This window comes from Zophobas morio, unplaced genomic scaffold (assembly GCF_036711695.1).
Source record: "Zophobas morio isolate AGI-343-1 ecotype UQ-CSIRO unplaced genomic scaffold, CSIRO_AGI_Zmor_V1 ptg000030l, whole genome shotgun sequence".
Lineage (NCBI taxonomy): Eukaryota > Metazoa > Arthropoda > Insecta > Coleoptera > Tenebrionidae > Zophobas > Zophobas morio.
The window spans coordinates 7,018,177-7,044,252 of record NW_026972135.1 but is presented as its reverse complement, the minus strand read 5'-3'; the positions used below and the strand labels follow the sequence as shown (position 1 = coordinate 7,044,252).

The 26,076-nt window shown below is 34.2% G+C and overlaps 2 protein-coding genes across 4 annotated transcripts; both read left to right on the top strand.

Annotated features, from left to right (window-relative positions):
• Positions 1-5,463: 5,463 nt before the first annotated feature.
• On the top strand, positions 5,464-13,415 carry LOC135139015 (uncharacterized). Of its 2 annotated transcripts, none has more exons than XM_064069078.1 (3): positions 5,464-5,528; positions 6,867-6,990; positions 7,389-13,415. In XM_064069078.1, exons 2-3 carry the CDS (start codon positions 6,907-6,909, stop codon positions 11,583-11,585), a joined length of 4,281 nt encoding a protein of 1,426 aa, XP_063925148.1. In that variant the 5' UTR covers positions 5,464-5,528; positions 6,867-6,906; the 3' UTR covers positions 11,586-13,415. The 2 variants fall into 2 exon arrangements, with proteins under 2 accessions (XP_063925148.1, XP_063925149.1); XM_064069079.1 differs by having other exon boundaries at positions 5,487-5,532.
• Positions 13,416-14,391: 976 nt separating this feature from the next.
• On the top strand, positions 14,392-25,482 carry LOC135139006 (uncharacterized). 2 transcript variants are annotated; one of them, XM_064069068.1, is made up of 3 exons: positions 14,392-14,512; positions 19,361-19,484; positions 19,656-25,482. In XM_064069068.1, the coding sequence occupies exons 2-3, from the start codon at positions 19,401-19,403 to the stop codon at positions 23,838-23,840; spliced, it is 4,269 nt and encodes a 1,422-aa protein (XP_063925138.1). In that variant the 5' UTR covers positions 14,392-14,512; positions 19,361-19,400; the 3' UTR covers positions 23,841-25,482. The 2 variants fall into 2 exon arrangements, with proteins under 2 accessions (XP_063925138.1, XP_063925136.1); XM_064069066.1 differs by lacking the exon at positions 14,392-14,512 and adding an exon at positions 19,222-19,304.
• The last annotated feature ends 594 nt before the right edge of the window (positions 25,483-26,076 follow it).

The window sequence follows — 26,076 nt, the reverse complement described above, 5'->3', positions numbered from 1 at the left end:
ACTAATGATTTAAATAAAAAAAAACTTTGTATTTGTTTATTGTAACCGGATTTTAATAGGCTATCAGTCGTCGCCCGCAAAATCGGTTTCAGTGAGAAGAATCATTTTTTGTAACTATGCAACCCAAAGTACCGATCCACCGCAGATACCGACCCTAAAACACGAGAGATCATGGTCATTGTAGGGAGTCCTTCATAAAATGCAAATCGGTAAACAACACCAGATAAGCTTATTTATTTTCAAATGAAGGGTACAGGGAAATAACCATCGAAATCCATTTGTATGTATTTTGAAAGAAATTGAGTTGCTAACACAGCTTTTTATTTTCTTTATAATGTTTTAAAAATATATAAAATAAACTGTTTATGTTCAAATATAACAGCAAAAAAAATTGGTGGAAAGTTGTTTCGACAGAACTTCCCTCGCACCTAAAATACAATGAAACATATCCAGCATTTTCGAGTTAAATTTTTACTTTAGGTACACAATTTGGTGATGAAATCATCAACATTTTGCAAGGACACGTAAATCAATGTGGATTAGATTAAAAATAACAGTATTCCAAAAATTTCTGGAAAATGGAGTGAGTCGAGACTGATTTAATCAATAGAATAAATTGACTCATTCATTAATTTTTTTGAGCCACCTAGGTATATAAACAAATCTAAAAAATATGAATGCAATGATAAATTACAAGTAAAAACTCATCATATTTTGCACATTTTTAGTAGAATTTATTCGGCAAAATTTTGAGATGACGTTATCAATTTTTTAGTAGCATAATCCTGAACTTGTGGTTTATAAATACATATTGAGATTTTTCGGCTTTTCGGTTTTTCGATTTTTCAACTTTTGATGTTTCAATTTTTCAGTATTTTAATTTTTGACATTTTAAATTTTTCTATTCAAATTTTCGATTTCTCCATTTTTTTATTTTTCGATTTCTCAACTGTCCGATGTTTCACTTATACGATTTCGCAATTTTTCAATTTTTCGATATTTAAATTTTTCAATTTTTAAAATTCTAGATTTTTCGATTTCTCGAGTTTTCAGTTCTTCTATGCATATTTCAGTTTTTCAATTTTCCGAATTCATTAAATTTCTGATTTTCAATTTTTTTTTAATTTTTCGATTTTCCAGTTTTTCGATGTTTCGATTTTTCAATTATACGATTGTTCAATTTCTAAATTTTAGATTTTCCAATTTTATTTTTTTGATTTTTACATGTTTGGACTATTTATTATTGCTAAAAATAAAAGTAAAAAATAACTACGAAAATTGTGACTAAAAATATGTAAAAATTAATAGAAAATAGAACACATTGCTGTTAAAATATTAAAATAACTGTACTTTCCCAAAAAAATCTATTGCATGATTACTGTTCGACTAGTATTGCTAATTTAGGACGTTAGTGTCAAACGCAATGAAAGAATTAATTGTTAGTTAAACAAAAAAATAGCTGCGTGTCAAAATCGAGTGAAACATATGAGATGTGTGTAAACAAAAGCATCTAAATAATAACTATTTCCCGCAGAATTTCTGGAGGTTTATAGAGTCGACATTGGTCTGAGCGCGCTCCGGTCTGTGGATCATACAAGTTCTCGGGCGACGATGTATCTTCGAATAACTTTGTTATTTGAAAAGCGAAGGGATCCTAATTGTCATGCTTCCCGCTGTGCCATTTTGACCGGTACCGGACTAATCCGATTACTACTCGCACTGAGCTACAAATATTTATTAAAAGCTATGTACTTGTCTGAAAAATATCTTTTCAAAAATTATTTTTTATAAATAGATATATAACGTCGAAGATAAATATGTCACACATTTTATTATAGATAAAATTTAATTATTTTTACGCTTAATAGAAAAAAAATAACGGCACGTCATATGAACCCGATTAGAATACATACATAACATTTTTATAGTGTTATTGTTTGTAGTTTTATAATCTTAGGGATGGTTCCATGTAAAAGGTCGCAACAATGTCTAGGTATTGTTACTTGCTCTTTGTTTTGTAATGGAATGAATAATTTCTTCCTGCAGAGCATATTGAACTCAAATTATCTCAAAAACACACTCATTGCTCGAAAGTAACGCATATAAACTTACATCAAATTGCTGTATATGTACTTATTAAATACAAACACTTTTTTAATGTGCTGAACCGATAAATCTACTTCACATATTTTGTCAAATATTTCGAAAAGGCGCCAAAAGGCACATTTCAAATTTTAAGAGATTTGTCACCAAACTTTACATTGTAAACAGTTATATGTACAATAAGCAATAACTAATTGTACGTAATCCCTCAGACATTTGGGTGTTCAGACCAGGTGATATTATTTAGAAAAACAAATGTTAGTTTTTCACAATTTTGGCCACGTATTTTCAGTTTCGTCCCACTGTGCATGTACCTGTGGGGATTAACGCCCCAAACTGGAAAAATATAACTGCCTTCAAGGAACGCATTTAATATTTTCATAAGATTAAGTTTAATTTCACTTGCAATTGAATTTCGGAGGATAATTTTATTCCTTTTTCAAATTTTTGGTTTACCTCTGCCGATATCCCGTTGCGTTCTCGAACAAAAACCATCCATATGGAATGAAAGTAATTTAGCACGGAGAAGAATGACAACAGCGATAAAAAAAATTGGTCTAAAGAGTTTAGACAGTACTTCCCTCGCTGTCGGAAACTTGACGACTGCATGCCCATTGTGTTTTTTTTCTCATTACATTTTTGTAGTGGGAATTTAAAAAAAAATTGCGATGACGTCATCAACATTTTTGCAAGGACACGTATATCAGTTGGGATAGATGTAGTGTAATACTAAGAATAAAATTATTATATTCTCAAATTTTCGGGAAAATGAATTGGGTCGTTTGAATATTGATTTGTAATAATCAATAAAATAACGAAACAATTTACTCACGTATACCTACGTATCAGAGGCAACTGAAAATCGTGTATGTATAAACATTGTTAATTTAAGATGACAGGCGTAACAGCATACGTGAGAGCCAAACACAGAAACTGTAAACAAAACGACCGTCGGTTTTATTGCTTCGACTTCCGCTTATTATATAAAACATTGGGTTTTATTTTAATTCTTGACGGTGAAATTCACAATTGGTTGATTATAAACATGTCTATTTCACATTCGCGGAATCAAGTGAACGCATAAAACAAATGCAGGTCTGTAATGTTAAAGTCGATGTAAATAAGCGTGCTACCCTTATGTTTCAACCGAGTTTTTCCTTTAACAAATTTTGTGTCTACCAAATTGGGTTGGTTGGGGTGTAATACTAATAATAAGTGTTGCCTTTAATTTAATCAATAAAATAAATTGACTTCATTAATTTTTTTGAACCACCTCTTAAGAAAATCTAAAAAATATGAATGGAATGATAAATCACAAGTACAAACTCATCATATTTTTTGCATTTTAGATAGGATTTATTCAGCAAAATTTAAGGGTGACGTCATCAATTTTTTTAGGAGGGATGAACAAATACATTTTGAACAAAAGTTTACCATGCTTATAATAACTTTAAAATATTCCCAAGATTTCAAAGCATTCGGTTTTGTAATTCCTGATTAAATCGATAAAATAAATTCACGCCTTCATTAATTTTTTTGAGTCACCCTGCATATGCAAATCCAAAAATATGAATGGAATGATAAATCACAAGTACAGACTCATCATATTTTGTACATTTTAGATACGATTTATTCGGAAAACTTTTGAGCTGACGTCATCAGTTTTTTGTAGAAGATAACCAAATATATTTTGACTAAAAATTTATTATGCTCTTTATAACCTTAAAACATCTGCAAGATTTCAAAGCATTCGGTTTTGTAGTTCCTGATTAAATCAATAAAATAAATTTACGCATTCATTAATTTTTTTGAGTCACTCTGAATATGCAAATCCAAAAAATATGAATGGAGTGATAAATGACAAGTACAGGCTCATCATATTTTGTACATTTTAGATATGATTTATTCGGCAAACTTTCGAGCTGACGTCATCAAGTTTTTGGAGGAGATAAGCAAATATATTTTGACTAAACATTTATTATGCTCTTTATGACCTTAAAACATCTGCAAGATTTCAGAGCATTCGGTTTTGTAGTTCCTGATTAAATCAATAAAATATATTTACGCATTCATTAATTTTTTTGAGTCACCCTGTATATGCAAATCCAAAAAATATTAATGGAGTGATAGTTCACAAGTACAGACTCATCATATTTTGTACATTTTAGATATGATTTATTCCACAAACTTTTGAGCTGACGTCATCAAGTTTTTGGAGGGGATAAGCAAATATTTTTTGACTAAAGATTTATGATGCTCTTTATAGCCTTAAAACATCTGCAACATTTCAAAGCATTCTGGTTAGCAGATTAAAAATTAAATTTCAAAATGTTGTTTTATAATTTTGATTTTTTTTCCAAAAATCTGGACGTTTCGGGTGAAAAGTCGATTCAGAGTTGTAAACTACATGTGTAGGACTATGTTATTTTATACAATTGAAAACCCATTTACTATGTACAATTTTGAAGTGACGTCATCGCTTTAGTGGTGGGGATGATTAGACAAATTTTGGTTAGCGTTTTACCATCTACATGATATTCTTAATATAAGTACAAAATTTCACAACAATCGGTCGAGTACTTTCGGAGATTATCTGTCTAATAAAAATCCGTGACAACAGACGGACAGACGGACAGACGGACAGACGGACGGACAGACGGACAGACGGACAGACAGACGGAAATGGGAGACCTATTTCTTCGTCTTCTAGGGGTCATGAAAGATCGAGAAAACGTAAAAGTAGAGAGTCGGCCGACGGACTCGATTACAATACTTCCTTTGCTTACGCTCGGGAAGTAATAAAAGCTGGAATTTTCAAAATTTGCAACCACTTTTCAAACAACCCTTGAAGAGCAATTGTCGAGCTTGTAATTGTGAGTTATATTGTGATTATTATTATTACAATGACCACCATAAACAGTGATCTTCATTTACCTTGGCTTGGCTCGCCTAAAAATTTAAAAGCGCAATGTAAGGTTTGGGTACCTGCAACAAAAATTTTATCTTGCAGCTTAGCATCGTCCTGAAGTCTGTAGAAACATATTTTGGTAAGTACCGAAATAATTTATTTTCAATTAGATCTATTGAATCAATGTGTTCCATATTTTAGAGACACGTTTATAAAAAATGTAATACAACAAATGTGAAACGTAAAAGGTGATTTTTATTTCGCGCATAATTAAACACCATTTATTAACTTTATGTATTTATTCGCTAAATAAAATCGTCACCGCCAAAAAATCTCACGTGTGTTGTTCGAACTAACATGAAATTTCACACTAGTGATACTGATAACACTGATAACAGTGTTTAGAAATAACAGCTACCTTTTCAGTCGTGAATCCGCTTAATTAAAAGGTTGACTAATGAAGTTATCAAGTGGACAAGTTTGTGACTTCTTGTGAAAAATATTAAAAAAATTAAAAGTAAGTAAAATAAAAAAAACCGTTAGGATGTCTTAGATTAAATCTACCGATTAAAACTGTCGAACATTTCATTTTTTTTTTTTTTTGGAAAATTGCACGAGATATCTTTTTTATTTTAAAACTCATTCACTCACTATTGGGTCGCTCACTCTCTCACTTTAAAACATAGCATTAGTAAAAATGAAAGAATCAGACAACAGGGAAACATTCTGCCTTCATTTCTTCCTATTTATTTTATAACTATTAAAAGAGTATGTTAAAAAAATCATCGAAAATATTTTGTTAATTGTGATGGGTGGATTTCAATTTTGCATTAGGTATTCATTGCTTGAAAGTGAATTTTGTTTTTCAAAATATACTGATTTCCATAAAAATCCGAATACCTTGAATTAGTTAACTGATAAAACTGACAGTTACACCAAATGTGCATTAAATCGAACCAAATAAATGATTAAAATAACTGGCCTAAAACTTGTGAAATAAAAAATTTATCAATAATGTGTGGGTCCACTGTGATTTCTAATGCACTCATTTACTCGGCGATGCATGCATGAAAGAAGATGGTTTATGGTGTCCTGTGGGATCTCGCCCCAAGCTTCCTGAAGCCGCATACGAAGGTCATTTAAATTATTCGGGGGATGCTGCAAGTAACCTAGACGTGTGCCCATGATATCCCACACATGTTCGATTGGTGACAAATCTGGTGAACAAGCAGGCCAGGGGAGAACTTCAACATTATGTTGTTGAAGGTACTGCGTTGTGTCTCTTGCCGTATGTGGGCGTGCACTGTCTTGCTGAAATAGGGGTCGATCTAACCCTCTGAGATAAAGCACTGCAAGGGGCTCCAGTACTGGATCGATGTATCCCCTTGCATTCAAATTTCCCTGAATGAAAACTATAGGGGACCTGCCACCCTGCGGCCTTTTTCAAACTCACTCACTTGATGAAAATGAACCGGCTAACGACGTCTTGGCATTTCACTTTGTTTTCTACGCGATAGCCCTAAAATTTTCTACACAACTAACGCAGATCAACTAGCAAAGCCAAATTCCGCTAGACGAAACTTTGTTTTTAAAAAGTAATTACGTTAGTAGTTTTTGTTGAAATTTTAATCAGTTCTTCCATGACTGTCCCCATATCGAATCCGATAATATGAACAAAATGGGTCAACTCCTTCGAAGTGTTCGGATTTTTATGGAAATCAGTATATTTCACTGTGTCATGTCAATAAAATTGCTTTTTTTTATATTCCTCCTCTAAATCATTATTCATCAAAGATACCTTATGCCTGATATTGTGATCGAAAATATTACTGTATGTTTTATAATTGATTTTCAGGTCTGCGTGTTTACGTAGTGTAAAATTATCACTTATCATTATGGAAAATTTATACCATAAACAATCCAGCCATGAATTGTCGCCTAATTTTCAACCGAAAGAGAGTGCATCTTCCCCAGAAAAGGTATTACAATTTCTAATTTATAAAATTAAATATTTAAGTCTAAGTAAGTATACAAAAAAATATTCTTTTTCTATAAATGCTAGTAAAAAACGAAATTATACGAAAATTGTAGAGATGTGGCGATAAGATGAGAACGTCATAAAGTTTATAATTATTATTAATAAATAACATTTTAACATAAATGATTGAAGTTCAATTACAAATAATGCAAAATCTTAGGTATATTATACTTTTGTTTAAAAAAAATAACTTGATGCTGAATTTTAGAAACTAGTCAAGATGACTACTGTTTTCAGCAAATATTTAATTTTCGAATATTTGAAAAGTGGCCCCATAAATTTAAATAGCATTTTATTTACTGATATTAAGTCACTTTACATTATTTTATAACGTTCTAGATCTTTCGGAAAAGACTTGGTACTACAGATAAGGGGAAGAAGTACGAAAATATGGTAGCTGCCAACAGCATACTTCGTATGGTAACCACCGACAAAGTAAAAAACTTCTACATTTCGTCGGATGATTCAAATTTTGGAGTATTCGATGATGTAGTTATTGAAATGGAGACAGATGAAGGAATCAAAACAATTGCAGTGCAGTTAAAACACAGCAACAGTAAAGGAAGTTTAGGCATACCGCGACTAGCAAGTGAAACGGGAGATTTTAGCCTACTCAAATATTATAAATCGTTCCAAGAGTTGAACAAGAAACCACATCAATCCATTTTGTTCACGAACCTTAAATTTAAGGTTTCTAAAGACACAAAATTTCAGCTCGACGGAAAAGAATTTTTCTTGGAACCGTACAGAGTAGAAATTGCTGATGATTGTTTGAAAATTTCTCAACATATAAGTCACTGTTATAAGTTCCGAATTCGAGAAGACCAAGATGCTGGAGTGGTTCATTCAGAACTTCAACAGTTCAAGACATTTTTTGAAAGCTTTTATCTTTATACTAACCAAGAAAGTCTGGAAACACTTGAAAACTCGACAGCGAACAACTTCGTGAAGACGTTCTGTTCTAATCAAGAAACTTTCGAAAAGTACGTTAGAATTATATCTGAGTGGGATATGATAGAAGGATCAAAAATAAAGTTATACAAGAAGTTGATGCAACGTGCAATTGCGCTTTGTCTGTTATCTCCTTACGTCGAATGTTTTACTTCTGGTCCAGTCAGCGACAAAGGGAAAATTCTTCGAGAAGCGATTTGTTCATTTGATATTACGCTGTTGGAAAACACCGAGTGCGATGTGGTGAAAGAGTTGTGGGACGACTTGGACAAGAATATTGACATCAAGGAACTAAATAGACTGAGATCTTTTTATCGCCTTTCTCCTAATTACATATCCAAGATAGAAGATGTAGATGGAAATGTGTTGGCGCAATTGTTGTGGTTGATGGAGAAACGTCCCTTAATTGTAAAAGAAAACGAAAATATCGGAAAAGCTATTCAACTTTGTCCAGATGGTAAATTCATCTTGATTGGGGAAGGAAAACGGAGAGAATGGATGAAAGGTCGCTCCGTGTTTCAGAACTTGCTGGATTTGAAATCAGAAGACAATTTGTATGAAACAGTGATGCAGAATTTTACCATTTCCTTGCAAGGGAAAGGTGTGCTTAATCTGATGGATATATGTGGAGGAAATGAAAAATGTTTAAAGAATATTGTTGTAAATGGTCTTTTAGGGATGATAGACAGTCCATGCTTAATAGATGGGGAAAAAGAAGTTCTTCCCAATCCTTACATCGAAAGGTATTTGTCGTTAAATGTTATAGATATTAAATATTTACAACATGTTAATCGTAATACCGTAGTTATTTTAGATGGCGCAGATAGTTCTAATGAAATAGAAAAACTTCCAAATATTATAATGAGAAACATCGACGATTATTTAAATGAACCAGAATATAGAACTTCTGATGATCCAATTTTCATTATAAGTAAAAACCAATGTAGCGAGTCTGAATTTGAGAAAATATGCTCCAAAACTCCAAAATCAAAAACTGTTCATTATTTCAAATTTCTTAAAAACAACATTTTAGAATGGGTCCGGAGCAAAGGCGATGTCGGAGATTTGCAAAATTATAAATTAACTAATCATTCTAAAATCGAAAACGAATTCTGGTCCTGCGAGTTTAAGAAGAGCATTAATTTAGTAGTAGGTGATCCGGGGATGGGTAAAACTGAACTAACAAAAAGCTTAAAAAATAAGTGTTCTTCTAAATTCTGGACAGTACTTGTTAGCCCTCAAGAAGTTAATTTATTCTTTAAACAATCAGAAGAGTGTAAAGTATCAGATCATGTAAATTTATTTGAAAAATTCGTCTTAGACACGAAATATCAATCTCTCAGAAGGTTAGACAAAGTATTTTTTAAATTGTGTTCGGATCAAGCGCGTGTTTTCTACGTGTGGGATGCCCTTGATGAAATTTCTACTAAATATTTGGAAGACGTATCAGATTTGATTGTTTTGCTATCAGAGAAAGGATTCATCCAATGGGTTACCAGTAGAAAACACTTGAAATCTTTCCTTGAAAAAAAATTTAATACATTTTCGTTGAACATAAGTCAGTTTAACCAGCACGAACAAGAAGATTATATTAGAAAACGTCTTGATTCTATCGTTTCAACTGACAAGATAGAAGGTGCTGTTCAAAAAATTAAGTCTAGCTTTGCTTTCATAAAACATGTGGATATTTTAGGAATTCCACTTCAAATTTTTATGCTCACAGAAATAGTTCTTCAAAATGACAATTATTTAAAATTATTAGGCGATTCTTGGCGCTTAACTGATTTATATCATTATTTTATTGAAGTCAAGTTCAAAATTTTCTTTCAAAATAAATTGTCTCTTAATTTTCAGGATTCTAAGTTTAAGCGTATGTTTAACAATCATAAAGAAAAAATCTTAACACATTATGAAAAACTTGCCGTTAACGTAATATTTTTGGACTGTGAAGATATTAAATGTCAAGAAGATATAGACCGCACTTCTTACGAATACGAATCCATCGGTATTATAACTGGTTTACAAAGTAACACACCGCTTTTTCTGCATGCATCTTTTGCGGAATATTTGACTGCGGTGTATTTTTCGAAGAATTTTCAAGTTATACCTGGGGATAAATTTTTTGATCGGAAATATGACAACGTACGATTTTTCTTTGATATGTTGTTGGCAAAAAACTCACCAGTTCACATATCAGTCTTGTACAGAAACTTTGGCACACTAAAGGGCTATGACGAGGACATATTAACAAGTAAAGATGACGGTGAAAGAAGTGTTTTACATTTGATTTGTTCGTGGGGACAAAGGCATCCGCGGCTACGAGTTACGAGTTCTAAAATAGATAGAAATTTGTTTTCACATTTTACTTCTGTCTTGGTAAACAAAATTTTCTTTTTAAGTAATATACGTACCGTGAGATACACTGTCGATGATCCCGAATTTCCTGCAACATCACTAGAAACAAGAGAATATTTAGATGCGGTGCTACGCTTGTGTAGTAAATGTAACATTTCAGAACCCGATGGGCTATTTAAACTGACGCCTTTTTCATATGCTCAAGTCAGTGAAAGTTTAGGTGTGGAACTCGAATTGTTACAGTCAGAAATGTTACAAACAGAGCAGCTGTATAGTGATTGTGATAGAATTAATATTTTATATTATTCTAGTATGTTTGGTTATGAGAAGGCTATTAAAACCGTTGTTACTAAAAAATTAAGTACTTATTACGACGAAGTAAATTTTAGTTGTGAATGGTTGGATGACACTGCTCTTACGATAGCGTCCGCAATGGGGCACACAGCAGTCGTTGAATATTTGTTACAGTTAGGGAGCGAAATTAATCGGGCTAATAAAAATGGTCTGACACCGCTTCATGAAGCTTCTTCGAACGGTCACGAAAAAATTGTCGAATGCCTAGTGAAATGCGGAGCCGAAATTAATCACGCTACTAGTAGTGGTTGGGCCTTTGAGTTGGCCAATGTGCATTTGAAATTGGAAGCCATACTTTCCGCCCTACGTAGTAGCCCGCAAAATCTCGAATTCCACATGAGAGACAAACTTAATCGGTATTATAACAGTTTGGGCTGGACACCGCTTTACACAGCTTCAATGAACGGTCACGAAAAAATTGTCAAATGTCTAGTGAAACACGGGGCCGAAATCAATCGCACTGATAGTGATGGGAAGACACCGCTTCACGCAGCTTCCATGGAAGGTCACGAAAAAATTGTGGAATTCCTAGTGAAATGCGGAGCCGAAATCAATCGCGTTGATAAACATGGTCGGACACCGCTTTACGCAGCTTGCTTGGAAGGCCACGAAAAAATTGTAGAATACCTAGTGAAAGGTGGAGCCGCAATCAATCTCTGTAATAATGATGGTGAGACACCGCTTTACATAGCTTCGTTGAGCGGCCACGAAAAAGTTGTCGAATGCCTAGTGATAGGCGGAGCCGAAATCAATTGCACTAATCGCCTTGGTCAGACACCGCTTTATATAGCCTCCACACTGCGCCACGAAAAAATAGTAACTTATTTAAAAGCAAATGGTGGAAAATTAACATTATCATTACCCAAAAAATCGTGACCATGTAGGCCATTTTTTCAATTAAAACTAAAATGTAGTAAGATTTTAACGTAACTATTATTGACCCGTCAATTTTGAAATGTTTTCACTCTTTGGTTGGTAATTGTTTCAAACATCCAAATTAGTTTGTAGGTATGCAAGTGACCCAAACTAGAACACTGGGTTCCTAAATAGCATCAATATATTCTTAAATTGGACCTACTTGATAAAAACCCGTGAAATGAACATAATTTTATTTAAAACTAGCTTTTACCTGTGGCTTCGCTCACGAAAATTTAGTTTTGTTACTTTAGTTGCCTTCTCATAATTGTAGCAGTTACAGCCTACTTCTTTTAAACTTGGATGTCTATCTCTGGAAATATCTACTTAACTGAAATAGACAATATCTTAAAAATTGTGTAATACAAAATAGCGTCACGGGCTATCCCGTCGGGAAATCGGTGTGATGCTAAATCTATACCTAAGCACTATATACGGCAACACTGGTTTACTTGCCATATGAAATTTAATGCCGCCAAACACGTACATATACAGGCTGAATCACTAAAAAAGTCAAAGACCAAAATTTCACGGTTCTGTTTTTACGGCGTAACATACACTTATTTTTTTAATGAAGCACTTTGTACAACTTTGCATATTTGAATCGGCCTCTTCTTAGGCTAAATCTACTACAACACCTTACTTTTGAAATTCCGATGCGACGTCGCCACGTTATTCCATTTTCGATGGTCTCTTGCGCGTTCTAATGCATTTAAATTTTTTGTGTGGGCACCTATTCATAATAATATTTTTTGATCTTTCATAGGTTTGCTTGTTTTAATAAAATGTTTGGTAAATAAATTAAAATTTATGTGTCCGTTTTCCGATAATTCAGCAAGACTTCCCGGTGGTACCCCATTTTTTAGAGATTTTTAAGAGATTAATAAACAGCGAATTAACCATTAAAACATGGTTTACCAGTTTCAAATCTAAGCCATTATAGACGAATAATACACCAGTAAGACATAAACAAAATTATGTTGACATTTGTAAAATTGGTTTATTTAGATTTTTCCTGCGATTCAGTGTTTATTCAAATTTTACTCGTAGAGCCTAGAGCGAATGATGGTAAATAATAACTTCTTTTAATAATTATTGATCAAAATTACAAACTTTCTGTTTTAACTTTTAAGCAAGCCTGACTAAACACAAACATCAATTACATACATATTACTATTGTATATTAAATATACAGAGTGTCCCAGTTAGAACTTCGCGACCTTATATCTTGATAAGGGAGAAATAATGAAATTCTGTAAACGCTATTGTTTTTTGCTTCAAGTGGAAAGCTTAATTTAGTACATTACAAAGCTATATTTTTTTAAACTGCAACGTGTATTTTTTAAATGGACAAAAGTAAAGATCATCACTACATTCACACAAGAGGTAATTTTGAAATTACTGTTCTCTTATCTGAAAATCCTCTGATTAACCGGTATTTATTTATTTCCATATGTATAATTTTATGTAAATAAAGTATTTTATTTATTATGTAGAGGAATTTTTTGAAAATAATTCTAGTGATAGTTATGTGTGTACACCGAGAGAACAATAACAATACAACCAAAGACTAACCTTCAAAAATCCATGACTGTCTTTGATCGTATTTTCTATTGCTCTCTCGGTAGTTTATATTTTTTGTTATTAATTGAAAGTAAATTTATAATACATATCTTATGTTTCTAATTAGCTTGACAAATATTCTGAGACTGACTATATGTATGTACCTAATAACCAAACACGGAAAAACTTTTCACATATATGTATTTAGAACTCTGCGTAATAATTGTCGATTGTATAAATACATCTCCAAGATTTCAAAGCATTCGGTTTTGTAGTTCCTGATTAAATCAATAAAGTAAATTCACGCATTCATTGATTTTTTTGAGTCACCCTGTACATACATGCATATCCAAAAAATATGAATGGAATGATGAATCACAAGTAGAAACTCATCATATTTTGTACATTTTAGATAGGATGTATTCAGCAAAATTTTGCGGTGGCGTCATCGATTTTTTAGGGGGGATGAGCAAATACATTTTGATCAAAAATTTTCCATACTTAAGTCTTTATACATCCTGTCATCGACAACGGTAAATACTCTAGGTTTTTGGGTTTTCGTATCTAGAATGTTAACAACAAGAACAGAACCACGATCTTCTATTATACATATATATATATATAGCTCTACAAACTTGAAGGTTTGACATTCTTTGCTTTTTCGGACAAATAGGCGAGGATTATATCCTCATTGACGCCTCTGGCCGCTTTCTGACTTCTCCAGTTGCAAAACTTCGTGTATTTTTTTCATACAATTTGCTTGATTTTTCTGGGAGCAAATTGTGTTGCCGTTTCAGCTGTTTCGGCAACATTGTTCGGAACAATATACTTCTGAAACTGCTTCTAAGTCCATCTTAGCACACCCAAAAATCTCAATTGACATTTTTTTTTTTTCAAATAAACAACGTTGCTATCAATTCATTTCAAATAAGACTAATTTTGACGTGTGCAAATGCCAAATGCATAGGTTGCATGCTTGCACTAATAAATAGGAGTACCTACATTATTCTTGCAAAATTGCGAAATTAATATTCAAGATTCAGTACGAGTTGATGATGTTTAAAATAAACCACCAAATAAAATACTCACCATTGGAAAATATCCAGTATGTTGTTCGAGTAAACATCGAATTTCAATGCTGATAAGTGATAACCTGATAACAGTCTTTATCGGATCGGTAGATCAGTTACAGAAATGGGTTAAACAGAACAACTCGAGAAATAACAGCCACTCAATCGTGAATCCACTAATTAAAAGTTTAACTAGTGAAGTTATCAAGTTGACAAGTTTGTAACTTCTTGTGAAAAATATTAAAAAAGTGAAAAGTAAGTAAAATGAAAATAACCGTTACGACGTTTTAGATTATATCTACCGATTAAAACTTTCGAATATTTCCTTATTTGTTCTTTTGGAAACAAGCGCGAGATATCTTTTTCGTTTTAAAACTTATTTACTCACTCACTCACTCATTCATTGCCTCGCTCACTCAATCACTCTAAAACATAGCATCAGCATATTTTGTTAAATGTGATGGGTAGATTCTAATTTTGTATGTATTAGGAATTCATTGGCCGAAAAGAAAAACTTGCTTGCATTTTCTTATATTCCTTGTTGATATTATAGAAAACTACCCTTTTGCTAACTGTATTACCGACATAAGCTTGCGCATGTGCGCACTTGACACAGTAAGTTCAGTTGATGTACCACGTTGTTGCAATACACATTTCAATCGTTTCGTTCAGTTTTATTCACCTATAATTTCCAAACAATCAATTCCACTGGATAAAGCAAAACCTTGCTACAGGTTATGGGCCCAGGGTACTGCTGATTGTTTGGCCGCGTGTAAAAATAAGGTGAATCCGATATATCTCAGTGATAAAAACTTTTGTGTTCCGGCAACAAAATGGCAGCGTCCACGCTACCACCGATCGAAAAACTACTAGGGCGCGAAAACTTCAACTCATGGAAATTCGCAATGCAAACATATTTGGAGCATGAAGAGTTGTGGGAATGTGTTGAGGGTACGAACACTACGGCAAAACAAGTTGCAAAGGCTAAGGCCAAAATAATCCTGTCGATACACCCCATAAACTATGTCCACGTGCAAAATGCGAAGACCGCGAAAGAGGCATGGGAAAATTTAATCAAGGCCTTCGACGATAAAGGACTTACGCGAAGAGTTGGCCTGTTACGTACCTTAATCACAACTCAGTTGGAAAATTGTGATTCCGTAGAAGAATACGTTAACAAGATTATTTCAACAGGACATAAATTGACGAATATTGGTTTTGTTGTAAGTGATGAATGGCTCGGGACGTTATTACTTGCTGGATTGCCAGACCATTATCGCCCAATGATAATGGGACTAGAAAGCTCCGGTATCGCCATTACCAGTGACTCCATCAAGGTGAAACTATTACAAGAGGTCAAGGTCGATACAAGCAGTTCAAACAAAAATGGAGTAGCGTTCTTCGGAAACCACGCCGAAAAGAAGAACTATACTAAAAATGGGCCACGGTGTTTTGAATGTAATAAAATTGGTCATCTCGGGAAGAATTGTTTTAAACGAAAGGCTCGCCTGCAGAGAGAAAATGGCAAATCTTCCAACACGAAGGAAGCGAAATCCTTCTTAACAGTCTTGTCAACGGGAAACGATCATGTTGAAAAAAATGAATGGTATATCGACTCCGGCGCATCGGTCCATCTAACAAACGACAAAACATGGCTGACATCCGCAAGCAAACCTCCTTCATCCACGCAGGAAATTATAGTAGCCAATAAAAATCGTCTAAATGTCGATGCAGTGGGGGAGGTAAATTTGGACGTTTGTACAGGTGGTACACCTGACAAAATAAACGTAAAAGAGGTTATGTTTGTGCCAGATTTGACAACAAACTTGCTGTCTGTAAGCAAAATAACCAATAAGGGGCACAAGGTCTACTTTGAGAGCAGTAAATGCAGTATATACGACAAAAGCAACGCCCTCATCGCCAGTGCCACACTGAAGAATGGCATGTACAAACTGGATCGACCGAAAAATAAGGTGCACGGTGCTAACTCAGTATCGGTTGCTGACAATATACATCTATGGCATAGTAGACTAGGCCATCCGTCAACGGACAGCATGAACCGAATAAAAAACGGGGTCGTTACGGGAACGAATTTCAAAAATTCGCTGAGTGAACCTTGCGAGGTATGTGTGCAGGGCAAACAACACCGTCTACCATTTAAGCCACATGTCAAGAACTCAAGCCGACCCTTGGAACTAATCCATTCAGACCTATGTGGTCCTATGGAGGAAAATTCATTGGGAGGATCAAAATACTTTCTCACTTTTGTGGACGACTTCACCCACAAAGTATTTGTTTACTTCCTAAGAAACAAATCAGAAGTACACGATGTTTTCCAAGAATTCAAGAATATGGTAGAAAATCAGACGGGAAATAGGGTCAAGACTCTGAGGACTGACAATGGAACTGAATATGTCAACAACAGGTTGCTCAAGCTGCTGAAATTGTCTGGTATTTGTCACCAAACAACGATTCCACATACGCCCGAACAAAATGGAGTTGCAGAGCGGATGAACCGCACCATCATAGAAAAAACGCGTTGCTTATTAATTGGTGCCAATTTGAAGAAAAGGTTTTGGGCAGAAGCCGTAAATACAGCTGTCCACTTGATCAACAGAGCACCGACAAGAACATTGAAAGATGTCACACCAAATGAAGCTTACACAGGTAAGAAACCTGATCTATCCTATTTAAAAGTGTTTGGTTGTAGGGCATTTGTTCACGTGCCTAAACAACAACGCAGAAAATTGGACCCGAAGTCAGAAGAATGCATTCATGTGGGCTATGCAAATGGTTCGAAAGGCTACCGGCTCTATCACATAAGAAAACAGAAAATTGTGGAGGCTAGAGATGTTGTATTTTTTGAAAAAGAACTTCCAAAGGCATCGCAATGTGAAAACAATGATTGGTTGTTTTACCCAATCACCGATGAAACGAACCTCCATGATCATACCGAAGAAAGTGAAGAGTGTGAGATCGAAGAAACTCAAGCAGACGAAATTGATGAACAAGAAATTGAAGAAATTCAGGTTGAATGTAATGTCCATGAAATTGAAACCAATGATGATGTTGAGCAAGTCGAAAACACTGAAAGAGAAGAACCCGCTATAAGAAAATCAAGTAGGGAAAGAAAAGCAAAGGAATTTTCTGAATATATTTGCTACCATGTTCAGTCGTTGACGAGGGAGCCCAAAAATGTTGAAGAAGCTGTTTCGAGTCCTGAGTGTACAAGATGGCTTGAAGCAATGCAAGCTGAATACGATGCACTCATTGAAAACAAAACGTGGACTCTTACAGATTTGCCAACCAATGCCAAAGTGATTGACAGCAAATGGGTATTTAAAACAAAATTAGATCAAGACGGGAACATAGATCGATTTAAAGCCAGACTTGTAGTGAAAGGTTGTTGTCAACATAAGGGGATAGATTATCAAGAAACCTATTCACCTGTGGTACGATACAATTCGATTAGATTGATCTTAGGGCTTGCAGTCAAGTATGACCTTGACATTGATCATATGGACGCAGTGACTGCGTTCTTGCAAGGAGATCTTAACGATGACATTTTTATTCAGCAGCCTGAATTATTTGAAGTTAGAGGCCAAGAAAATAAAGTTTGCAAATTAAACAAGGCAATGTATGGTTTGAAGCAAGCTGGAAGACAATGGAATTTGAAGTTACATCAAGCGTTTATAGAAATTGGGCTAAATCAATCAAAACGAGATGAGTGCATATATTATCTTTGCAAGGATAATAAGATTGTAATTGTCGCAGTCTATGTAGATGATTTACTCATTTTGGGCAACGATTCAAAAATGAAAAATGAATTGAAGAAAGAATTGGAAAGCAGATTCAAAATGAAAGATTTGGGAGAATTACAGTATATCCTGGGAATTCGGGTAACAAGAGACAGAAAAGAGGGCAAATTATGGTTGGACCAATCAAAATATTTAGAAGAGGTTTTATCAAAATTCAACATGGCAAACTGCAATCCGACTAAAACTCCGTTAAGTCCATCCGAGAAGCTAACAAAAGAAATGTGCCCAAAATCAACGAACGAGGTTCAAAACATGGAGAATGTACCATATCAAGAGGCAGTTGGGTCATTGATGTATGCATGTCAGGGTACGCGTCCGGACCTGGCATATTCTCTAGCGTTATTGAGCCGATTTAACAATAATCCAGGCTCTGCTCACTGGTCAGCTGTGAAACGAGTCCTTCGATACATCCAGGGCACAAAGGACTTCAGACTCTGTTTTACAAGGACAGAGAATGGAAAACTTGCAGGTTTTTGTGACGCAGACTGGGCAGGTGATGAAGATGAGAGACGGTCAACCACAGGATATGTCTTTACATTCCAAGGGGCCCCTGTATCATGGAATAGCAAGAAACAACCCACCATTGCTTTATCCACAACTGAAGCAGAATACATGGCTCTAAGTGCAGCGGCGCAAGAAGCTATTTGGTTACAGGGCCTTCTAAATGAATTAATGCCTGAAGTCGATGACGAAGGACCTATTCTGAAATGTGACAATAAAAGCGCAGTGGATCTGAGTCGAGTGGGAGGATACAGAGCAAGGACAAAGCACATAGATGTGAGACATCATTTCCTTCGTGAGCAAATTCAAGAAAAGGCCATACAAGTTCAACACATTGCTTCGAAGGAAATGACAGCTGATGTGATGACCAAAGCATTACCTCTGGAACTGCATGAAAAGCACCTGAAGGAAATGGGACTCAAGAAGCGTTAATTTTACTTTATTTAAATTTAAAAATTTTTGTTGTTGATAGTTGTAGTTTTCTAGTGGGAGTGTTGATATTATAGAAAACTACCCTTTTGCTAACTGTATTACCGACATAAGCTTGCGCATGTGCGCACTTGACACAGTAAGTTCAGTTGATGTACCACGTTGTTGCAATACACATTTCAATCGTTTCGTTCAGTTTTATTCACCTATAATTTCCAAACAATCAATTCCACTGGATAAAGCAAAACCTTGCTACATTCCTCCTCTATAATCATTAGTTCATTACTCATTAAACATAGGTATGTCTGATATTGTGATCGAAACTATTACTGTATGTTCTATAATTGATTTTCAGATTTGCGTATTTACGTAGTGAAAAATTATCACTTATCATTATGGAAAATTTGTACCACAAACAATCCAGCCATGAATTGCCGCCCACGTTTCAGTCTGAAGAGAGTGCATCTTCCCCAGAAAAGGTACTACAATTACAAAAAACGAAATTATACGAAAATCGTAGCGATGATGAATTTAAAACATTTACAAAAGCTTTGTGTACTAGACAAACTTGTATCAAATTTTATTTACCTAAAACCACAGTTACATTTTATTTACTGATATTAAGTCAAATTTTTTTTATAACGTTCTAGAACTTTCGGAAAAGACCTGGTACTACTGATAAGGGGAAGAAGTACGAAAATATGATAACTGCCAACATCATACTACATTTGGTAAGCACCGATAAAGTAAAAAACTTCTACGTTTCGTCGGACGATGCCAATTTTGGGGCATTCGATGATGTAGTTATTGAAATGGAAACAGATGAAGGAATCAAAACAAACGCGGTGCAATTAAAGCATAGTAACAATTCAGGAAGTTTAGGGATACACCGACTAGCAAGCGAAAAGGGAGATTTTAGTCTACTGAAATATTATAAATCGTTCCAAAAGTTGAACAAGAAACCACATCAATTCGTTTTGTTCACGAACCTTAAATTTAAAGTTTCTAAAGACACAAAATTTCGACTTGACGGAAAAGAATTTTTCTTAGAACCTTACAAAGTAGAAATTACTGATGATTGTTTGAAAATTTCTCAACATATAAGTCACTGCTATAAGTTCCGAATTCTAGAAGACCAAGATGCTGGAGTGGTTGATTCAGAACTTCAACAGTTCAAGACATTTTTTGAAAGCTTTAGTCTTTATACTAACCAAGAAAGTCTGGAAACACTTGAAAAATCGACAATGAATAACTTCGTGAAGACGTTTTGTTCTGATCAAGAAACCTTCGAAAAGTACGTTAGAATTATATCTGAGTGGGATATGCAAGAAGGATCAAAAATAAAGTTGGACAAGAAGTTGATGCAACGTGCAATTGCGCTTTGTCTGTTGTCTCCGTACGTCGAACATTTTACTTCTGGTCCAGTCAGCGACAAAAGGAAAATTCTTCGAGAAGCGATTTGTTCATTTGATATTACGCTGTTGGAAAACACCGAGTGCGATGTGGTGAAAGAGTTGTGGGACGACTTGGACAAGAATATTGACATCAAGGAACTAAATAGACTGAGATCTTTTTATCGTCTTTCTCCTAATGACATATCCAAGATAGAAGATGTAGATGGAAATGTGTTGGCGCAATTGTTGTGGTTGATGGAAAAACGTCCGCTAATTGTAAAAGAACACGAAAATATCGGAAAAGCCATTCAACTTTGTCCAGATGGTAAATTCATCTTGATTGGTGAAGGAAAACGGGGAGAATGGATGAAAGGTCGCTCCGTGTTTCAGAACTTGCTGGACTTGAAATCAGAAGATAATTTGTATGAAACAGTGATGCAGAATTTTACTATATCCTTGCAAGGGAAAGGTTTGCTTAATCTGATGGATATATGCGGAAGAAATGAAGAATTTTTAAAGAATATTATTGTAAATGATCTTTTAGGAATGATAGACAGTCTACGATTAATAGATGGGAAAAAAGAAGTTCTTCCCAATCCTTACATCGAAAGGTATTTGTCACCAAATGTAATAAATATTAAGTATTTAGAACATGTTAATCGTAATACCGTCGTTATTCTAAATTGCGCAGATAGTTCTAATGAAACAGAAAAACTTCCAAATATTAAACTGAGTAACATCGACGATTATTTAAATGAATCAGAAAGTAAAACTTCTGATGATCCAGTTTTCATTATAAGTAAAAATAACTGTAGCGAATCTGAATTTGAGAAAATATGCTCTAAAACTCCAAAATTAAAAACGGTTCATTATTTGAAATTTCTTAGTGATTGCAGTTTAGAATGGGTCCGGAGCAGAGGCAATGTCGGAGATTTGCAAAATTATAAATTACTTAATCATTTTAAAAACGAAAACGAATTCTGGTCGTCCGAATTTAGGAAGAACATTAATTTAGTAGTAGGTGATCCGGGGATGGGTAAAACTGAACTAACAAAAAACTTAAAAAATAAGTGTTCTTCTAAATTCTGGACAGTACTTATTAGCCCTCAAGAAGTTAATTTATTCTTTAAACAATCAGAAGAGTGTAAAGTATCAGATCATGTAAATTTATTTGAAAAATTCGTCTTAGACACCAAATATCAATCTCTTAGAAGGTTAGATAAAAAAATTTTTAAAATGTGTTCGGATCAAGCGCGTGTTTTCTACGTGTGGGATGCCCTTGATGAAATTTCTACTAAATATTTGGAGGGCGTATCAGATTTGATTGTTTTGCTATCAGAGAAAGGATTCATCCAATGGGTTACCAGTAGAAAACACTTGAAATCTTTCCTTGAAAAAAAATTTAATACATTTTCGTTGAACATAAGACAGTTTAAGCAGCATGAACAAGAAGATTATATTAGAAAACGTCTTGATTCTATTGTTTCAACTGACAAGATAGAAGGTGCTGTTCAAAAAATTAAGTCTAGCTTTGCTTTCATAAAACATGTGGATATTTTAGGAATTCCACTTCAAATTTTTATGCTCACAGAAATAGTTCTTCAAAACGACAAATATTTAAAATTATTTGGTGATTCTTGGCGTCTAACTGATTTATATCATTATTTTATTGAAGTCAAGTTTAATATTTTCTTTCAAGATAAATTGTCTCTTAATGCTCAGGATCCTAAGTTTACGCCTATGCTCAACAGTCACAAAGAAAAAATCTTAACACATTATGAAAAACTCTCAGTTGACCTAATATTTTCCGACTGCGAAGATATTAAATGTCAAGATGATATAGACAGCATTTCTCACGAATACGAAACCATCGGGATTATAACTGGTTTCCAAAATAACACACCGCTTTTTCTGCATGCATCTTTTGCGGAATATTTGACGGCCACGTATTTTTCAAAGAATTTTCAAGTTATACCCCGAGATAAATTTTTTGATCGGAAATATGACAACGTACGATTTTTCTTTGATATGTTGTTGGCAAAAAACTCACCAGTTCACACTGCAGTCTTGTACAGAAATTTTGACGCTCTAAAGGGTTATGACGACAAAATATTAACAAGTAAAGATGACGGTGGAAGAAGTGTACTACACTTGATTTGTTCGTGGGGACAAAGGCATCCGCGGCTACGAGTTACGAGTTCTAAAATAGATAGAAATTTGTTTTCACATTTTACTTCTGTCTTGGTAAACAAAATTTCCTTTTTAAGTAAAATACCTACCGTGAGATATACCGTCGATGATCCCGAATTTCCTGCAACATCACTAGAAACAGAGGAATATTTAGATGCGGTGCTACACTTGATTAGTAAATGCAGCATTGCAGAACCCGATGGGCTATTTAAACTGACCCCTTTTTCATATGCTCAAGTCAGTGAAAGTTTAGGTGCGGAACTCGAATTGTTACAGTCAGAAATGTTACAAACAGAGCAGCTGTATAGTGATTGTGATAGAATTAATATTTTATATTATTCTAGTATGTTTGGTTATGAGAAGGCTATTAAAACCGTTGTTACTAAAAAATTAACTACTTATTACGACGAAGTAAATTTTAGTTGTAAACGGTTGGATGACACTGCTCTTACGATAGCGTCCGGAAAGGGGCACACAGCAGTCGTTGAATATTTGTTGCAGTTAGGGACCGAAATTAATCGGGCTAATAAAAATGGTGTGACACCGCTTCATGAAGCTTCTTCGAACGGCCACGTAAAAATTGTCGAATGCCTAGTAAAATGCGGAGCCGAAGTTAATCACGCTACTAATAGTGGTTGGGTTTTTGGGTCGGTCAATTTTCGTTTCACATCGAATTCCATACCTTCCTCAATACGTAGTAGCCCGCAAAATCTCGAATTACACGAGACATACAGAAGCAAACTCAATCGGGCTTATAACAGTTTTAGCTGGACACCGCTTTACACAGCTTCCGTGAACGGTCACGAAAAAATTGTGGAATTCCTAGTGAAATACGGAGCCGAAATCAATCGCGGTGATAAATTTGGTCAAGGGACACCGCTTTACGCAGCTTCCATGGAAGGTCACGAAAAAATTGTGGAATTCCTAGTGAAATGTGGAGCCAACGTCAATGGCCTTAATGATTATGGTGAGACACCGCTTTACGCAGCTTGCTTGGAAGGCCACGAAAAAATTGTAGAACGCCTAGTGAAAGGTGGAGCCGCAATCAATCACTGTAATAGTGATGGTGAGACACCGCTTTACATAGCTTCGTTGAGCGGCCACGAAAAAGTTGTCGAATGCCTAGTGATAGGTGGAGCCGAAATCAATCGCACTAATCGCCTTGGTCAGACACCGCTTTATATTGCCTCTCGACTGCGCCACGAAAAAATAGTAACTTATTTAAAAGCAAATGGTGGAAAATTAACATGATCATTATCCAGAAAATCGTGACCATGTAGGCCATTTTTTCAATTAAAACTAAAATGTAGTAAGATTGTAACGTATCTATTATTGACCCGTTAACTTTAAAATGTTTTCAATATTTGGTAATTGTTTCAATTTTTTTTAAACATCCAAGTTAAGTAGTTAAGTTTTTTGTAGGTCTGCAAGTGGTCCAAAATAGGACAATGGGTTCCTAAATTGAGTCACTATATTGTTACTTGGTGAAATAAACATAATTTTATTCAAAACTAGCTTTACCATAGTTGTTTTTTCACAATTGTAGCAGTTACAACCTAACTCTTTTAAACTCGGATGTTCTATCTCTGGAAACAGACAATATTTAAAAAATTGAACCATGTTTTACCAGTTTCAAATCCAGGCCATTATAGACGAGTAATAGACCGGTAAAAGACAAACAAAATTATCGGCAGCAATGTTAACATGTCAATTCAGAGTTTGACTTGGTGTCCTAAATTTCATTTTGACAATTAGAGTCATTAATAATCATCCAGGTTATTAACCTTGAATAGTTACCCGGTACATCAGTGACAATAATTAACGCACAGACGTCATTGATAGAAATTATTAGCGAATGATGGTAAATAATAACTTCTTTTAATCATTATCGATCAAAATTACAAACTTTCTGTTTTAACTTTTAAGCAAGCTTGACTAGACACAAATATCAATTGCACACTTATTAATTACTACTGTAAATTACCTGTACAGAGTGTCCCAGTTAATTCTCCGCGACCTTATATCTTGAGAAGGAAGAAATAATGAAATTCTGTAATTGCTTTTTGCTCGAAGGGAAAGCATAATTTAGTTACAATATGACGCTCCACCACCATATTTTACGCACTTCTAAGACGCTCTTGAAACAAATCGTGTTGGTTGTAACTTACAGCACAGAGCCTGACTACTTCATTTCACTAAATTTTCATTTTTTTATGTTTATAAATTTTATTTTTTGATCAACAGATAATAATATAATTATGTGTTTTATATCATTGTAATTCAGTTTAAAGCTCCATCAAAGTCCCTGTACATTTATGTTGATAGAAATTTGAACTGATGGTAATTCTGTAAACACCATTGCTTTTTTCTTGAAGAGGAAAGCTTATATTTTTAAGGGTACTTAATTGCAAATCTTACCAAATGGACCAAAGTAAATATCGTCACTACATTCATACAGCAGGTAATTTTGAAATTACTGTTCTCTGATATTTGAAAATCCTTTGATCATCCGCTATTTATTTATATTTATATGTATAATTTTATGTAAATAAAGCATTTTATTTATTCTGTATAGGAAATTCTTAAAAATAATTTTAGTGATAGATATGTGTGTACACCAAGAGAGCAAAAACAAGTACGACCAAAGACTAACCTTCAAAAATCCACGACTGTCTTTGATCGTGTTTTTTATTGCTCTCGGTAGTTTTATGTTCTTTATTTTTAATTAAGTAAGGAAGTTTATAATATCTTATGTTGTTAGTTAGGCTTGACAAATATTCTAAGAATGGCTATATCTATATGTTATAAGATAATGTACAAGATGTACCCTAACACCTAATGTAAAAAACCAACAAAACAAAATCAATAAACCATAATAATAGTTATAATAAAACTGAACGAATTAATTTTCGATGCCGCTGGAAACAAAAATACAGATAACATAAATTCTTAATTAAAAAAAAAACATTCTCAACCAGATGGTCCTTATCACCTGAATTACAAATGTACAAATATCCAAAAAACTGGAAGACCATCGTAAAACAGTTATGCATTTGCTACAATAATCATGCAGTTTAGTATTATTGGTTGCCTATAGTCAAAATTTAAAAATATTAATCAATGTTTCAAATTCTCAAACAGGTTTCAGCCCTATTACGCAAACAAGAACAACAACAACAATATCAGAAAAAACAATATTAGACAAAACACAGGATTAAATTGAAGCTAAAGATACTAGCAACAGATGCGTTTAATTCTTTTGTTTTTTATTTAGACTTCTTTTTTACAATATATTGTTCCAAAAAATCACAAACAAAAAGATTTTGTCAATATTTTTGTAAATTTTAATTAATGCCTTGATATTAAAAAAAAACTGTAATGTCATGTTTGACTTCACTTTTTGTAATTATTGCACCCGCATGCTTTCACCTTGCACCGCCACTGAACGATGACACATTGCACAAAGATAAAGATTGTGTTGAACAGT

Excerpts from the sequence above, each read along its gene's own strand:
- LOC135139006 (XM_064069068.1), top strand. The coding sequence starts at position 19,401 with ATGGAAAATTTGTACCACAAACAATCCAGCCATGAATTGCCGCCCACG. Across the intron at positions 19,485-19,655 it reads GTGCATCTTCCCCAGAAAAG|AACTTTCGGAAAAGACCTGG; the intron begins GTACTACAATTA and ends ATAACGTTCTAG.
- LOC135139015 (XM_064069078.1), top strand. The coding sequence starts at position 6,907 with ATGGAAAATTTATACCATAAACAATCCAGCCATGAATTGTCGCCTAAT. Across the intron at positions 6,991-7,388 it reads GTGCATCTTCCCCAGAAAAG|ATCTTTCGGAAAAGACTTGG; the intron begins GTATTACAATTT and ends ATAACGTTCTAG.